At 37.9% G+C, this 13,821-nt stretch overlaps 1 protein-coding gene across 1 annotated transcript; it reads left to right on the forward strand.

The window, feature by feature from the left end:
- The first annotated feature begins 196 nt into the window (after positions 1–196).
- Positions 197–10,549, forward strand: LOC136832474 (DNA fragmentation factor subunit alpha-like). Its single transcript, XM_067093354.1, has 2 exons — positions 197–356; positions 5,815–10,549. Exon 2 carries the CDS (start codon positions 5,818–5,820, stop codon positions 6,367–6,369), a length of 552 nt encoding a protein of 183 aa, XP_066949455.1. The 5' UTR covers positions 197–356; positions 5,815–5,817; the 3' UTR covers positions 6,370–10,549.
- Positions 10,550–13,821: the final 3,272 nt, after the last annotated feature.

Genomic DNA, 13,821 nt, shown 5'->3' on the forward strand with positions numbered 1-13,821 from the left:
GGAATACGATAATAGGAAAGAACTGGCATCGCCCCAAACAGTTCCGTAGTTCGAAAGCCGGAATGATGAATTACCAACATCATTCCGGTTTACCATAATCGATGACGATTAAGATTTCCAGATGTATTTAGTTGCGTGACGAAATATAATAAAAGGAACACGATAACAGGAAAAGGATAACCGTCACAGCCATTGCCGTAAAGAGTTCCGTAGTCTGGACATTACCCATCCTGGCCACGGTGTCTGTCGCTCCTCGGCCCCGGACGCCGAAAGCAAATATTCAAAAAGGCAAAAAGTGGCCGATTAAAGCTGTGTTAGGTATCCCCTTGCTCGTGTGCGAAGGCCCGACGTCTTGGGTAATTATTTTGAGCTTTTATTTAACCCGTTCGTTAACCGTTTTGCTTTAAAGGATAAAGATAAAGGCGAAAACGTACCCGAGTATTTGGTCAGGTGGGCTTAACCCCCTAAGCTGGGTCGGTTGGCTTCGAAGACGTCAAGTATATTGCTTAATATTTTGATGTTTGGACCTTGCCAACCCTCCATTATCATTATATATGTTTTATTTATGTGTAAGGCAAGCCTCGGTTAAATAAGCCGAGCTAGGCAACCTTCGGGAGAGCGTAACTAGCCTAGGGTTAGGCAGGGACATAGGCCAAAGGCTTAGTCATTCTTACTCACGAACCGTTTGACAGCTCGCGATAAAACAAAGTATTATCATCTATTACGGTATTTCCTACCGTATTTCCTTTAAATTTGACTCTTCCTACTGTAATTTGGTTGCTTCTCATGAATTTGCCGTTATTTTTTGTCGGTCGACTGTAATTAACCTTGTAACTGATTACGTTTTTGTATGCTGTTGTCGGTCGACTGTAATTAACCTGTAATTAATTAACTGGTTATTTTTTGTATGTCGTCCATCCTGGAATGCCATCTCGCATGCGCAGTGTTATAGGGGAACTTTTGGTAAAAAATAATTTTTTTACCTTGGGGGGGATCCAGGGGGCAGACCCCCCCCCCAGCGAAGTAACACGGCCTACTAGGTTAGGTTAGGTTAGGGTACGTCAAGTGAGTGTGGTTCCTTTCATAATAGGTTTCCTTAGCCAGTCCCTTCTTGAATATATGGCTCGCTAATGACGTTCGTATTCGCGGAACCGCTCCGCACGGTCCGCGTGGAGCTGTTACTTAGAAATACCCAGTTCGCTGCTATAGGCGCAACTACGGGAAAATTTCTCCCTCGGCTGCGTGCCGTTTGCATAGTTCGTCCGTAATTGTGGATTATTTTGAGTAGCCTATTCTAGGTCTGGTCCAGCCTATTCTGGATTAGCCCAGGCTAGCCTGTTGCGATTTGTGGTAATGACTAGCACTTAACTTTGGCTGTAAATAAATACAATTTATGTTTGAGGGATGTCTTAAGATCATAATGACTAGCCAGTTAATGTAGCCTAATTCCTTGGCTGGGGAATCTAGAAAAGGGCGTACGTAATGCAGTACAGTACAGGTAATTCCTTGACTGGGGAATCTAGAAAAGGGTGTATATAATGCAGCACAGGTAATTCCTTGACTGGGGAATCTAGAAAAGGGTGTATATAATGCAGCACAGGTAATTCCTTGACTGGGGAATCTAGAAAAGGGTGTACATAGTGCATCAACTGTTCTACATTATGTACACCCTTCTGTAGATTCCCCCGTCAAGGAATTAGGCCACATTAATTGGCTAGTCAGTATCTTTGAGCAGCTGTCTCCTTAACGTTCACCCAAATTTTCATTTTCTTAAGACATCCCTCAAACATTTGTATTTACTTATAACCAAAGTTAAGTGCTAGTCATTGCCACAAATTGCAACAGGCTAGCCTGGGCTAGTCCAGAGGGCTGGCTCAGACCTAGAATAGGCTACTCACAACAATCCATAATTATGGAGCAACCTACTCAAAAGTTACGCAGCCAAGTAAAGTTACACTTTAGTTGCACAGCCTGATTCCTGCCAGTCGTCGACCGGGACAGGTCCCACGTAGATAAACAGACATAACCTTTCCTATAATGCCGGGTCGTGACCTAACCTGGTCTTACTTACCTAAACTAATTTAGGGCGACGAGCCCTGACCTGGCCGAAAAAGACCGTAACCTGTCTAAGCAGGTGCCTGGCAGGAATCAGGCCGCGCAACTAAAATAAAGTTTTACCATTTGCTTTCATCCCTGACAGCCTGGTACTAAACATGGCGTCCCATAGAACTTTTGCCATGTTTAATACGATCCCCTCAGGGATGAACGTAGAAACATAAACCAAAGATGATCTATTTCTCAAATGATGTCACCTCTGTTGCTTTATAGATACCCATTTCCATATTGTTTAGTAAAAAAAATTATATTAATAAATATCCTCATGGGGCCATCTCCTTTACATTTAGCAGGTTTTGCATCAGGAAAGTTGTGACACGTTTGGTAGAATTGCAGTATGCAGAAGTTAAACATTATGCCTGTTGATAGAAATATTACCGTAGGCTTATCACTGTCTAAGTATTTGGCATATAATTTTTAAAAATCTGTAGGTCTTGTATCCTACAATCAAGTTATCTGTTGAATAAAACCATGTACATTACCCAAATATGTCACTGATGTTCAACGTATTTTAGTTTTGTATGGCTCATTTTTAGTCCCTGTATGATCATTGGGATTTGGCCTATTTTGTTTGTCAGAGTGTGGTGTTCTATAAAACTTGGGCTCCAGTGTCAAAGTTGTTTATGAAAGAATGCCTTGAGTTATCTCGGGAATGTGTCAGAAGTTCTCATATCTCATTAAGCAAGCTTGTGGTTTGCCAATACCATGGTTAAATTTGACTCCACTAGTTTATATACATTAATGCTCATGTGTGTAGTTAAACTTAACCGTTTATAGATCACTTAGGCATTTCGTGGCCCCAAAGAAATTAATGCTTAGATTTTTTGACTGAGATGTACAGGATAAAAATTCTAGGTAGAATGGCATAAGCAAAAATGTAGCTGCCTTTTGTGCTCTGTGTCCGTAGACTCCCGCCATCTTTGGTCCTGGAAGAGAAGGACTTACAGCTGACTCGCCTTGTGAAGAGTGCGCTGACTGGTCTCCCTGCCCCTCCTGCTAATTCTCCTCAGGCTTGTCTGAGTGGTGCTAGGTGACCAGCAAACATGGGAATGTCAGCAGAGGTGAAGGTCATAAGTGACCTGCTTTTTGCTTGTCCAGTTCACTTTTTTTGAAGTTATGTAGGGGCTAGAGACCAGTCATCAGCTATCTCTCTCCATTGAAGGACTGTATGGTATAGCCTTGGTTCAAGGGAGAAACAGCTTGTTCATTGTTGGATTCCATTAGAGATGATGGCTTCACATTTTCAGTGAATCTGGAGGATGCGTTTGTTCCTACAGAGTTACAAACTTTCTCCCTTCATTTAAGAGTATCGTTGAGCATGAGATGGAATCGGTTGTTGAAACTTGGTAATATAAGTTAGTTGACTTTTCCTCAGTCGCTGTATGGTACAGATGTGTTGTGCCCAACAAATTACTTAGCTATAGCTTTAACCTACCAAGTAATTACTTAGCTATAGCTTTCACTCACGCAGCAACCGTAAATTAAAAAATCGCGGTAGCGCTTCAGTTGCATAATGTAGGTGGCAAGCCCCGCCCACTGCAAAGATGCGTGGATGACGACTTTTGCCGGTGGCGTCATTCTGTTTTTTCCCTGCATACGAGCAACATTGTTGAGCTGCTGCAGTCCTGTTTCAACGTTTTTTAGTACTCTTGCTGGAAGTCAATGAAGTATTGTAGCTTTTTTGTAGCCTTCAAGCTGCTTCTTTGTTGTTGTCAGTTTGGATTAGTTTTTTGAATTAGTTATGCCTGATTCGAGTGTTGCTAGTGTTCGCTATTGTAGCGAAGGCCCTAAGTCTAGGCTGGCTAAGTTTTGCTATGATACACATAACCATGTGCAGTAATTGTAGAGGGTAGGTATGTTTTAAGGAGAATACTTGTGATGAGTGCAAGAATTGGGATGAGAGAAAGTGGAAGGTTCTTGAATCTCACCTTGGTAAGTTTGAAAAGAATAGGAAGAGAAAGGCGGCCTCTTGGGCCAAGAGTAGGGCTTCTGTTAGCTTACCAAGCCAGATCTTAGTCTTGCTATTCCTTCTACCTCAGGTAACACCTTTTCTCCTATTCCCAGTCCTCCTATCATTCCTCATACTCCCGTGCCTAGCTTCCATGCCTCTGACCCTGATGCCGTTGCCAACTTTGAATCCAAGTTCGATAAGAAGTTGAGTTTAGTAGTGAGTTCAGTGTCTTGAGATAGGGCCATCCCTGAAAGTCGTAATGGGCAAAATGTTTTGTGAGAAAGTGTCTAGTGAAGTGCAAGTGGAGGAGATGGCTTCTCATCCTGCCAGCACTCCTAGATGAAGGTCACTGTCCCACTCCCCTAACCCTGGGAGAAGACATACTGACATGGGTCGCCGCCCCCTCAGTCAAGCCTGTTGCAAAAGGATGTGAGGGGGCACCTTGAACAACCGTTAAATCATATATGATTGGTGTCAGAAGGGATCTCTCTCTGGTTGGAGTATCTTTTTAGCAGATCGTAGACTTCTTATGTACCTTTGCCAAGACCAACTCCTCAGTTTTCACTGTGGAAGGTTATTTCTCAGCCTTGAACCAAGTTTTCCAACTGAAGATTCTGGATCTCTCCTCTCTGGTGTAGTTACCTATGCTCATGAGGAGTTTTGGGCAGTCTTGTACCCCGTGGGACCTTTGTTCTCACAAGTACCTCACATTGATTTTTTTTTAAATAGTGCCAGGCAAGTTTTGTGAGACAAAACTTCCCACTTCCATACAAAATACAAAAGTTTGAATCCTATACAGAACAATGCCAGTGTATTATAAATTGAATTTTTTAAAAAGAAAAGCTGAGGGGTGACAGTCAGGTAAGCCAGTGTACCCCAACCCCCTTGAATACCTTTTACTGTGTAACTACCTGGTTAACAAATTTTTACAACTGAACAGCTTACTCCATGGTATATCCTTATAAAAGACAAGGGTTATATGATTTGTGGTTTGTATATTCAAGAAACATGCGGTATAAAAAAAATAAAAAGTTTTTTTGTGAGAGTTAGCACTTTACATTTCTTGGGACATTTTCACAAAAGATAGTGCTTGTGGCATAGCATTACCCAGATAAGAGTTGGAAAAAGAATACATATTACTCCACCCCGGATCAGTCAAGCTGCAGTGAATATCAGCAAATCACTTCATTTATGTAGATTTCAAGAAGTACTTGGTGTGCTGTAAATTAAGACATTTGCTTTGGTAATTTTCAATGTAAACATTGTTAGAGATATTTTTTTTCAAGCACATCTATCAAATTTGTATTACTGGTGCATAAGTTGAAGGCTGGCTGTATTGCACCATGTAACAGGTTGTCTCTTGAAGTTTTCAAGGAAGCTGAAGGAAAATTTAGACAGAAACCATGGTTGTGAAATACTGTACATCAAGACAGGGAACTTCCACATACCAATCCAGTCATCTCCCACATACAAGTAATTCATTGGAGAGGGCAAATTTCCTCCTGTGAACTTTCTAATTTGATGATTAAGGAGATTCAAGAACTGGTTGATAATGGAGTAAAGTCATTTTCACGTAAAAAACCAGGGAACTCATTTTGATCTTTAAGGCTAAGGTTTCAGATTAGTAAATACCCATTCAGGTTAAACACTTCATGTGCATATAACATGCATGGCTTGTACATTGCACTTCTTTATCAAAACCACATTGATACAGTATAGTCACCATTAATAGCTCTGTATTTCCATAGATTATGAAGAAACCAGTCCGAGTCTGGTCCCAAGATAGGAGAGAACGTCATGGAATAGTTGCTGGCAGTTTAGAAGAAGTAAAAACCAAGGGAGCTGCAAAATTGAATTATTCTGATCCCTCTTCTCTCACCGTTGTTCTAGAAGAAGATGGGACGCATGTTGATGACGCTTATTGGGAGACTTTGACCCCTGATACGAGACTGATTGTACTACTCCCTGATGAAGTCTGGAAGCCTTCTCCCTTACCTGTACCTAGCAATGTTTTCTTTATTGGTGATGAAACAGATAGTTCCTCTGAAGGTCAGCAGAGAGCTTTAAACCTTTTTGCTGCACTGCAACAAAATCCAGCATCTGTAGCCTTGCTCAGTCTCTCTGATCTCGAAGTTCTCAAGGATGCAAATTTAAGTGCACCCGAGTTTTCTAAACTCAGTGCACAATCCTCCGTAGAGTTGCAGGAACTTTGCATTGAGTTTTACGTGAAGAAGAAGAAAGAAGCAGAAGCTCTTGAATTAGTTGATCTTTTGAAGGAAAACCTCATGGGGGATAAAAGTTAAGCTCTTTAGCGTTATGACAGTCTCCAGTCACTGCCAGTTAAAATCATAATATACAGTATACTTGTACTGCCAAGTCACATTTTGACCAACTGCCATCATATTTCTCCAAATGGTTGGGTCTTTTGTAGATCCAATGGACCAATACCAAGCCATATTTTAGCTTTTAGAACTCTGAGTACTGTGCGTATGATTGCCAATGGTAGAAACTTCAGGTGTTTTAGTAATGCTTAACACAGGTGTATATTTACCTCTCTTGCACTTGTCATTAGCAGCTTTTGTAAGTTTCTTCATATTTTTTGAGATGGGGTAGGTGAAAATGCATGCATGTGGTTTACCTGTCATGCATTTTATTATTATTGCTCAGTAGTCAGATTTTGCCATTGCATATTGTCATGACATTTGCATTTACCTGATTCAGATGTAGATGTTAAAAAGGATGCAGGAAAACATTTTGAGTTGAAACTTTTAGCAGTTGAAGAGATAATGTGCTGTGTCAGATTGCTTGTGTGTTCCTCAGCAGTGCTTTTGCTTATAGTTTATTTTTGGGAACTCTAGCACATTTTGGTTATTCAACACAGCAGATACAGTACAGTATTTTGATAATTCCCATTGGATTAATTTTTGAATGTATGTCAAGATAAAAGTAAATGTACATAATGTTTCCTACGTTATGGTGTATCTCTAATGAAACAAGGGTGACTGAATTATTTTAGAGTACAGAATTAAGCCTTAGGCTGTGTCCATACAGGTGGTGATTCGGCATGTGCAGGCAGGAGCAGGTTTATGCTTACGGTGCAAGAATCAGAGAATGTTCACACACATTGGATGCAGATAGAAGCCTCTTAGTGTGTAGCCTTCAATTTCTGTAATTACTGTTTGCAACATTATGTTCTTAAATCTGGTGTATACCTAATTTTCCTATAATTTTCCAACTTATAAAGTTAAATAGCCTGGCTAATTGATTGTCTAGATGTCAGTCATTAAATTGCATATGCCTAATACAGTAATTGAATATTTTCTTGTGGGTATTATAAGCAAGTGTTATGGATAATTTTTTTAGCCACGTCAGTATTTTTAACAAAGCTTTAATGGTAATGTTAGAAAATTCACTCCTAAACATTTCCTATGAATAATCCATTTCTGTGTCCTAGCTGAATTGCCGGTTGTGTGAATGCAACTGTAGGGATGAATCTGTCATGTTTTTTCCTTATCTTTTGTACATATTATTATACTGATCTTCATCCTTTGTTGCAGTATTCAGCTGTGAATGATTCGTGTCACTGTAAAGGAAACTTAAACCACTGACTAATAGGGACTTTAAGTAGTTAAAGTAATGTACCTCAAAAGACAAACCATCCAAGATGTGTAGGAAACAAAAATACTTGTGTCTCCAGAATAATGATTACCGATTTTCTTGTTGGAGTATACCCCTGCTGCCTTGCCTGTCTAAAGTGAGTATGCTTTTGTTTCTGCCAATGAAAATGTGGCTTGTTTATGTAGACAAACAAGAACATAAGTGTATGACTAACCACTTAGTAGGAGTATGAGTTGACTAGTGAAAGCTGTGAGTGAAATGAAGGGTTTATTTTTAAAGTTTTTATAAATCACCATTTTTTTCTTATATACTGTAGTGCTGAGTGACCATAGGATCTCAGTGCTTGGACTTTGTTCCTGAATTTCATAAATCTATCATACATCTAAAGATTATGCCTCCATATTTTTGAATGAGTAATCTGAGTGATGCAGCATTTCAGTGATGTTTTACATTTCCTTACGTCTTAAGGTCATTTAATCCAGTGGTATGACCGTCTTGCATGAGAGGCATAATTTTCTTTGTTTCATCTCTTCTATCTATGTCTTAAGTACTGCACTGCCTTTTGTCATACATTTATTCCTTTTGGCAGGTAACTTACATTGTCTTTTATTTTTCATTCAGGTATGTCTGTACTAATATATCATTATCAGAGGAATTGATTTGCATTAGAAAGCAATAGTAAAAGTTAGAGGTCTGACGGGAAAAGTGTGGTCAGTAGGTCTTGGCTGGCATTATGGGTGCAGTCAAGGTTTGTGGGGAGCAAGCGTGAAATCAACTTCCCCATTCCCTCTTCTTCCCCTTGTGGCTCTTTTACTCTCTCTATTCTTGCTCAGTCCCCCGTTTCTTCAGACTACCTTTCCTCAGCCCGCATGAGTTTGGTACGTTCCTTATTCCATTTTTGGAAGTCATGCTGCACAGATTTTCTACGTGTACGCAGTCTTGCTGTCACATTTTTCAGCATCTGCTCATGGTTTTTGGTGAATACCATCAACAGTTTGCTAAGTACAGCAAACTGTAGACTACTAAAGGTGTTCTGATAGTGCCCCTTCATTGTCAGCTGCATTGCATATTTTACATTCCATGATTGTCTTGGTGGATTACAATAAAGCTTGATAACTTGAATGGACTCATTTTGATAAGTGTGTAAGTTATAGATCATAGGTACTGTATATAAATATATCAGTATTAAATTCTGTACAATTTTAGTGTATGATAATGACAAAAAATATTGATGCCAAATAAAGTATAGTCTTCTAATTAGCACACCCTAACTATTGACATTGAAATATTTTAATATTGAATATATAGAAAACAAAATTTTCTGTCAGTGACAACTCAAGAAAGGACTTACGTCTGCCTCGCATATATTTTTACTATTGCTCCGTTGTTTATTTTACTGTAGACGCCATTTCTCATATCTGCTCATGGTAGAAAATTCAGTGACGACCCACTGGTCTTGTCATAAGTAAGTTTTCATTTGTTCTGACTCAAGACATATTTTTGATAATATTACTGCTGATGTGTTTGAACAACAGGCTGTGGTCCCAGTCATCATTCTGTTAGCCCCAGTTGATATGAAATAATACGGCCAGACTTCAAATGATGCTGCACTGTAGGGATGGTTGTGTGTATGTTACAGGTCTGTACTCATTGGAGGGTGAAGCATATAGATGTGAGGAGTGTGAGGAAGAGGGTGGCACTGCCTGGAACCTAAAATATTTCAGTGGTCTTAAAGTCATGGATGAATTGTCCTTTGAGGTAATCAAGTAAATAGGGTTTAGTAAGGCAATAGCTATATAAAATGAAATTAGACTGCCACTTGGTTTGGGTTTCTCTTAGTGGTCTCAGGATAGGTGAATAAGTTGTGATATGGTGGAAATGAAAAATATTTGTATGACTCGATTGTTAGGATATTAACATCTGTACAGTAATGTAGAAATTTATTGTATACTTCATAGAATAGTATTAATTGTATGATGGATCATGTGGAGGTTACTGAAAAGCAAGTAAATTTTCTTTGAATGTAAATATTTTATCAAGCATTTTCTACTGTTACAAAGGTATTTTATGTTTTGTGATGTGCTGTAAATGTAATTAAGCATGACGGGTAGTCAGATGTAAACATTTTCAATTATTCATGTACAGGCAGTCCCCGGTTAATGGGGGGGGGGTTTCGTTCCCGGCCAAGTGCAGATAATCGAAAATCATTGTTAACAGGAACATCACAATAATTATGTTAATAAATGGCGTTTATGACGCTGGAAACGCCATCAAACTGCTTAATGGTGCCGTTAACCGGTTATCGGCACCAATAAACCATTACCAATACCAATAAACAGCTTAGCGGTGCCAAAAATCTGGTTAACGATGTTGTAGCCAAGCGTCGTAAAACTGAAATGCCGCTAACTGATGCCGCCGGAAAGTGGGGACTGCCTGTAGACTGCGGTGAAAATGATGTTTTGAGAAGGGAAAGGATGTAGAGCTTCTAACGATAAAATCAGATTATATCGAAAAGTAAAAATAAGCACAAAACAAAAAGTATTTTCAGAATTAGACCTTAAGTTTTGGATATTTACTTCAAGCAAAATTATATGTATTAACTATAGACAGCAAGTGAACGACAGTTGGCTTAAACTGAACTCAGTGTAACTGCAGTGAGTGAGGTGATAGTACTTTGTAACATTCTTTTAAGTGATTTTTGCTAATGGGTGTCCTTCATATATTTTTATATTGACATTTTCTGGTTTCTTTGGAATTTGAACATATCCAGTGTAATGTATATTGTTATTTTTGTAAAGATATGGTATAGTTCTGTGATAGTATATGGATTGCAGTATGGAAAGAAACTGAAAGGCTGTCCATTGATGGGAATATTATGGCCATTCTATTCTTGGCATGCATTGTGTGATGTACTCAGCAGGTTTCATCTAGTTAGTCTTTGGATTGTCAAAAACTTGCTTGCACTTTCTGAGTAACGAATGCTATAAAATTTTAAAAATATATTAATTCTCAGGAAAATCACGGTATAGGATCCAATTAAGATTCAGAGGACTGTTCTTTTCATTATGGGTCTGTGAAACATAAGTGTTTACCACAGCTAGAAAAATAAGAGGAACAAGATTCATCATTGATGATTACAGAAACCCTTGAGGTATAGAGGTACGGGAAACTATTTTTTACCCCTGGAGCTAAGCGAACAAAGAATTTTGGTGAAAAAATAGTTTGCACTGCAGCACCAAGGAAATGGTGCTTGACTCATTATTGTTTGAAAATGGAAGCCTAGTAATAAAAGGGACACATGAAACTACTTTTCCCTTCCAGGAGTCAATGGAATAGGTGGACACACTGAATAGTACTCATTCCTTACGTGTGAGCCAAGGTAACTGATCTGTGCATGAAGCAATACTAAAGGAAGCAAGTACATAAAGAGGTGTAGCAACAATGTTGCATTACTGTTGGTGAACCGTAATGCACCATGCATTACTGTTCACCACAAGAAGCAAGTAGTGTGTGTAAAACATAGTAGTAGATAGCTGCACAAAATAATTTAATTCACCACAAGAAGCAAGCAAAAGAGAGGTGCATGAAAATGCTGTTAACAATAAGAAAAGAGGCATATAAGATAGTATCGTTCACTATAATTTGTAGGGAAATATTGAGATGGACTGAATTCTACTGCTCACCACAAGAAGGTTGGGAAGAAAGATTCAGAAAGTTGTTCTTTTCATTAGACAAAATAGAAAGAATAGAAATGTGCGTGATTCAGACTGTTCTCTAGAGGAATGAAAAGTGTGGAGGAATTCATGAAAAAGTACTGTTTCTTTATAGGAGCCAAGAGAATGGAGTATCACATAAAGCAATTGCATTTACCAATGGAACCAAGAGAGCATAGATATGATTGAAATTACAGCTTCATATTAAAAAAAAAAAAAAAAAAAAGATGAGCAGCAAAAATTATTAGCTTCGGTTCATTTGCTGAGGTCATAGGTTATTACTAGAAGGACTTGAAGTGTTGATTCTTATACTTGAAAATCACACCCGAACTGAACACTTGGTACAATTTATTTGGATTTGAAAGCTTTCAGATAAATGACATGACTAAAAAAAATCATAATAGACCATGGTGAAGATATGCCGTCAAGCAATAATCCCCTGATGTTTCATTCTGATTGTTTATAGTATGAATTTTTGTTTTTGTTTGGGTACGAGTGTAACTTTAAAGTGTTATAATTGACTTTGAAATTTAATGAATACTGTAATTATTTTCAAATGATCATTGAACACCTAATGAGGAGTAGTGAATCTATTATTGTAACTAGGACTTGATTCGTTTGTAGTGGAGATTGTTGAAAGATGCCTGAATTAATCAACTGGTTCATTTATCATGGGTCCTCTCAAGTCACATGGTACTGTCTGTTGTATTCTTCCGGTTAGAAATTCAAAGGCTTATTGATTATCCATGTAATTAGTTATTGTGCTGTAGTTTATTCCTTGTATTGAACTTTAAAATTTAGAGGCTTTGTAAATTTGGCACATACAAGGTATTCAAGTACGTAGGCTGATGCCATAATTGTGTTACGGTGTGGTGAGGCTTTATACAGTAGACTAGTTGAGAAGCATGCAGTTAGTGTTGATCAGTTTTTTAATAGCCTCCATGTAAATTTGACTCGTACTTTTCAGATAGTTTGAAATGTACACATGTTGCCATTTTAACAAAAAGTAATATGCTTCCTTTTTTTAAATGGGATTTTATGCTTATTGGGCAAGCATCAATTGTAAATAGATGGCGTAGCTCCTGTGTGCAAAGTAGGGGATCTTCTGTTCTTGGCCTTGCATTTAGTAATTGACAATTGGATTTATCAGTAAAGGGCTTTTCTTTGTGAGGCAAAGTGTTTTATATTTGTTAGACAGTATGTGTTTGATTAAACTATTAAATGATTACACCAATATTGAATATATGTATGAACACGCACACTTGAAGTATAGTGAATACTAGACAAATGCAGTACTTGCATTAAAAAATTATAAACTGTAATGTAAAAAGATAAGACCAAAGATATGATAAGCGACTTTTCAGTCATTGCATTTTCTGGCTGGTGCATCAACCAAGATAACTGCTTCCAGCCACCTTATGGAAGATGTCGTAATTTCCCAGGAAAGAGTTATTCCTTTTTAGCTTATAGCTTGAAAATCTTGGCTCTGTTTGCGTTATGGTGAAGTTTGCGAGTCACACTTAGAAAAATAATTTTAAATGGAAATTAAGAAAGCTGTTTCAATGCATGTTGATTATTCTGTCATTATTGTAATGTTAAGTTAAGTTGACATAAATTCTTGCATCTGTCATCACCTCTTTTCCTCTGCTGTTACAAGCTATCACCATAAAATATACATTGAACAAAAATGGTATGGTACAGGTTTTGTAAATCCTGCCACAGTAATGAATAGCAATTGAGAAGTAATTTTAATTGTACAGTTCATTAGAAATTACATCTTCCCAATGATAAAATGTTAAATGATTTCAGTTAGTGTATTACATCCAATATAAAATGCTGTAATTTTATGTTGAATTATGGGTAGTCAGTTTTAACCAGCTCACTAAAAAGGATTTATTGTGCTAAACTGGGCGTAATGTATATAACTTGGTAAACAACTGCCTGCGTATGTAAAATATTGTTAAAGTTCTTGGCTAACGATGCACTGTTCATTATTAGGATTTAAGGTTTTGTGGGTTAAGAATTATTTAAAAATTTTTTATTTGGGTTGGGACAGGTGCCCCAAACCCTCCAAAGTTTTGAAGGACAACTGCATGTCTTGTGGCTTAGTGGATAATTCCACCTTCACTTTTGCTAAACATAGATAGCATAGGTTCAGGTATTATGCAGGATCCGATGCACTTTTATTTTATGCCTTTAATGATAATAATAGGTTTCTTAATATTATGTAGCATTGAACTTGGTTGATTTTATGCCTTTTATGATAATAGCTTTCTTAATTGAACTTGGTGATTTGTGTCTGGAGACATGATCACTGGCAATAGTTAATAAAAGAAAGTCTTGTGTTGTGTATGGTTCATTTTAAATTTTATTAAAGTGAATTAGTGGTGCACAAAAAAAGAGAGAAAAGTCAAGCTAAAAGGA

The sequence above is a fragment of the Macrobrachium rosenbergii genome, chromosome 50, assembly GCF_040412425.1.
Source record: "Macrobrachium rosenbergii isolate ZJJX-2024 chromosome 50, ASM4041242v1, whole genome shotgun sequence".
Taxonomy (NCBI): domain Eukaryota; kingdom Metazoa; phylum Arthropoda; class Malacostraca; order Decapoda; family Palaemonidae; genus Macrobrachium; species Macrobrachium rosenbergii.